Here is a 4,493-nt window from a genome sequence, read left to right as displayed (position 1 = left end):
CCTGATATGGTAATGTATCAATTAGGAGTTATTTTAGAATATATTTTCTTGTTTGTCAAGTTTTGTGGAGTCCTTAAATAGGCTCTGAAGTTTGTAAACGTTTTTCAGATTATTATTGAATAAAATTCAGAAAAGGTGAGGCTTTGCTCTCTTTTGGTTCTTCAAGAACTGTGAACTTATCAAGGATTCTTCCTTGTGGCGTTCAAACTTTATACCTTTGGTTCGTGATTCTTTATAATCGTTGGGTCAAGGTCAACTTATACCTTTGGTTCGCGTTTCGATTATAAACGTTGGATCAGGGTTTCTATCAAATATCTGATTTTTAGCTTTCCTGGGTTAAATATTCCAATATTTTTGTTGGGTCTCAAAGCGTGTCGATTGAGGTTCGCATCACATATCTACAATGTCAAGGGACTCCATAAAAGGTTTTGTGACTCTCCACCATGAAATACAGAGTCCAATCCTAAATGGGTTTCTGCTAAGATCAGAGAAATAGGATTATCACCATCCTTAACCTGACTCACAATGCCTATGGCTCGAGCGTCCACAAAACCGGGCCTTCCAGAGTAAAGCAAAAATTTTCCCACAAAGCAAAGATGATAGGCCAAAAATGTATTGATTCCTTTGGCAAATTAATTAATTAATTATCCAAGTTAATTAATTAAGTCAATTTAACATGCAATAAGCTGTTAGGGTTTGTGCCCTAAAATCCAATTTATTGGCATGTGATAAATAATAAAATTATTTAATTATATGAAACTATTTATAAATGAACTAATAGGACATTATCATAGTTCATGAGATACATTGTATGTGATTTAGTCACAAAAGATGTAAGTCACAAGTTCTTTGTTAACTCAAAATATAGTTCGTAGTCGGTGATGAAATTGGGCGTTTCATCAGCGAAGACTATAACACATCAATTAAGATGATTTGGCTTGATCATGGAAGTAGAGACTTGTAGTTGATGCGCTGATGTGTCTTAAGAGTTAAGACATATTGGATTGGACCGCTATGAGATTAATTATTCAATTAACAACTATCACTTGAATAATTAATCTCACGACTTCTAATTTCATAGACTCTCAATTCTGAGAGGGTAGTGAATCCGATCATGAAATGTAGGTTACTTTGATATATCAGGAGTGAGATATAATATTCACGGTCAAAACCTCAGTATGTTGGGTAACAACAAGTAGTGTTGAGGGAACACATATTCTCAAGATGGAATCCATAATCTCTTTTGTGGAGACACGAAATATCCCCTTGAGATAAGTTTAATGAAAACTGGTTATTCAGTGCGCCCACTCTAGTAAGAAGTTAATAAAACTTATATTTATTAAAATTGGATTTCAATAAATGTGAATAACTAAAAGATTAAATTGGGTACTCAAGGATAAAATAGTTGTTACAAAGTGACAGTTGATTATGACTCTGTTCACTATGGATATTTCATGGAGGGGTCAAATGATATTATTAGAGTCTTGGGATATAATTTATTAATAAGACCTAGAGTGCAATTATATTTATATAGTGGTATTAAATATAATTAATGGTAATTTTGGACTTGTCAAGAGTTAACAGAAAAGCCCAAGGCCCATTAGAGCTATTATCTTATTGGTCCCTTTTGGTCCCACTCCAAGCCACACACTAAAACCTAATTGGAAAGGCCCAATAGGCCAGCACAATTAGATAATCAGTTAGTGATAAAGGGAGAAACATACATAATTTTTTATGAGAAAGAAACATCATTGTGAAATGGTGTGTGTGTGTGTGGTTAGAAGCCACTCGATTATTCTCCCTTGTAAACTAATTGAGAGACCACACTTCTTAGGTGTAAAGTGGAATTGGGGTGAAGATTGAAAGTGTTTCCAAGTACTTCTAATCTTTTGTTTTGAATTTCACCATACCAAGGTACGCTATCTTGTTCTTAAATTCTGAAATTTACATAGTGCATGTTATCAATCATGAATGAAATAGATCCATGTTTGTTGCTTTCGCTGTGTGTTTTGTATGAAATACAAAACCAGATTTACCAACATAAGCGTGGTAGCACAAAAAAATCACTTTGATGCGAACCTCAATCGACACGCTTTGAGACCCAACAAAAATATTGGAATACTTGCCCAAGAAAGCTAAAATTCAGATTTATGATAGAAACCCTGACCCAACGTTTATAATTGAAACGCGAACCAAAGGTATAAGTTGACCTTGACCCAATGATTATAAAGAATCACGAACCAACGGTATAAAGTTTGAACGCCACAAGGAAGAATCCTTGATAAGTTCACAGTTCTTGAAGAACCAAAAGAGAGCAAAGCCTCACCTTTTCTGATTTTTATTCCATAATATTCTATGAAAAACGTTTACAAGCATAAAGCCTATTTAAGGGCTCCATAAAACTTGACAGACAAGAAAATATATTCTAAAATAACTCCTAATTGATACCTTACCATATCTGGAATCAAATTTGACCTAAAAAGCATTAAATGCACCTAAAAACAAGGAATTAAATCACCTAAACCTAAAATAACGTTTTTACATAAATATACCAAAAATAATAAATTACAATAATTAAACAGTAAATTGTGTCCTCATCACACTTACTAAGTTAAAATACAGCAGAAAATAAATTTGACACGGTGGTTTATTTACGAATGGGAAAAACCTTCAAGGCAAAACCCCACCGGGTGAATTTAAGGTCACTATTCTCGAGAATCCATTATTATCAAAACAAGTGGTTACAAGTAAAAGGAATCCGAGTACCTAATACCAACCTACAGTTGAACCCTTACCCCAATACCTAATTGAACTTGTATTGTAGCAGCAATCACTCTTTTCAATGCATGAATCTCAGGATGTGACTAACCAATGATGCACGGATCCCAGTACGTGACTAATACACCAACTTGAGGAAGATGTTGGTTGCAAAGTTCTTCAGTTCATAACATGAAGTCAAGAAGCTCCTTGGTCACAAAACCCTTGGCGCACAAATGCAGTAGCTTCTCTAGAGAGAATGATGAACTAGGTCACAATATGCTTGAATTCTGTTTGCATAATCCTGTGCATAATGCGACGACCTTTAAAATAAACCTTATATATGTCTAGGGTTGTGAGAAAAGAAACCCTACACAAATACTCAAGGATATGTGTGTAATCAGATCTAGAAATTCTGATTTTGTAATTCTCGACAGATAAAGCTTGTGTCGAGCTTCAACATTTGATGAGAATCAACAAGCATTCAAGGATCCATTGCATGTTCCAGTTGGGCCTATTACAAGAGCAAGATCCAAGAAGATCCAAGACGCACTTAATGGGCTGTTTCAAGAGATTTGGGCTGATTCTAACGCAGGATGTTCCAAGCTTGGCCCAAAGGAAGATGAAAGTGTAGTAAATTTAATTCAAGCTATTTAGGGCTGATCTGACTTAATTGGGAGTGATTTATGGCATGAATTAATGGCTGATTGACTTTCCAGCTCTGTATCAGTTAAGGCAGATTTTTTCCTATTTTGGATCTGCTAATTCAGACCAAATCAACTTTTATTTAGGGTTTTATTATTTAGTACGTTTTTTAGGTATTTTTATTGTTTTTAGGTGCATTTAATGCTTTTTAGGTCAAACTTGATTCCTGATATGGTAAGGTATCAATTAGGAGTTATTTCAGAATATATTTTCTTGTCTGTCAAGTTTTGTGGAGTCCTTAAATAGGCTCTGAAGTCTGTAAACGTTTTTGGATAGAAAATTATTGAATAAAATTCAGAAAAGGTGAGGCTTTGCTCTCTTTTGGTTCTTCAAGAACTGTGAACTTATCAAGGATTCTTCCTTGTGGCATTCAAACTTTATACCTTTGGTTCGTGATTCTTTATAATCATTGGGTCAAGGTCAACTTATACCTTTGGTTCGCGTTTCGATTATAAACGTTGGGTCAGGGTTTCTATCAAATATATGATTTTTAGCTTTCCTGGGTTAAATATTCCAATATTTTTGTTGGGTCTCAAAGCGTGTCGATTGAGGTTCGCATCATTTGGTATCAGAGCACAGGTTCTAAAATCAGTTTTCTATCCCTTTATCTTTTGTTTCCTGTTATCATCCTATCCTGTTTTTGTTGTGTTCTTCATTCATCGTTCTTATTTTTTTGTTTTTGTTGAAGTGCACTAGGTTAAAATCGTGCACCCAGTTTACAAAAAAAAAAAACAAAAAAAAAAAAACAAAAAAAAAAACGTGAAAAAAAAGACATCTGAAAGGAAAAAAAAAAAAAAAAAAAATTTGTTTGTAGTTTCAGTTCTCTCAGACCACAATATTGTTTTCTTTTGTCTTCTTCCTTTGATTTGGTATTTCTTCCTTTGATTTAGTGTTTCTTTCATATTTTCTTGCCATTGGTATTTGTTTTAACACTACAAGTTGAATTTCTTGATCAAGTTTGTTAGTTCATTGCAAAACTGAAAAGGTGAAGCAACGAGTGGAAAAAGGCAAGAGAGTGTGAGACTAATATC

The 4,493-nt window shown here is 34.1% G+C and overlaps 1 protein-coding gene across 1 annotated transcript in view; it reads left to right on the top strand.

The window, feature by feature from the left end:
- Window positions 1-403: 403 nt before the first annotated feature.
- The window catches only part of LOC142627439 (uncharacterized), a 9,559-nt gene continuing 5,469 nt past the window's right edge, over window positions 404-4,493 (top strand). Inside the window, exon 1 of the mRNA XM_075801304.1 lies at window positions 404-471. Within this exon, the coding sequence (XP_075657419.1) occupies window positions 404-471 (68 nt within the window). The remainder of the gene's footprint in view (window positions 472-4,493) is intronic.

This window comes from Castanea sativa, chromosome 1 (genome assembly GCF_040712315.1).
Source record: "Castanea sativa cultivar Marrone di Chiusa Pesio chromosome 1, ASM4071231v1".
In the NCBI taxonomy this organism is placed as follows: domain Eukaryota; kingdom Viridiplantae; phylum Streptophyta; class Magnoliopsida; order Fagales; family Fagaceae; genus Castanea; species Castanea sativa.
This window is presented reverse-complemented; position numbering and strand designations above follow the sequence as displayed.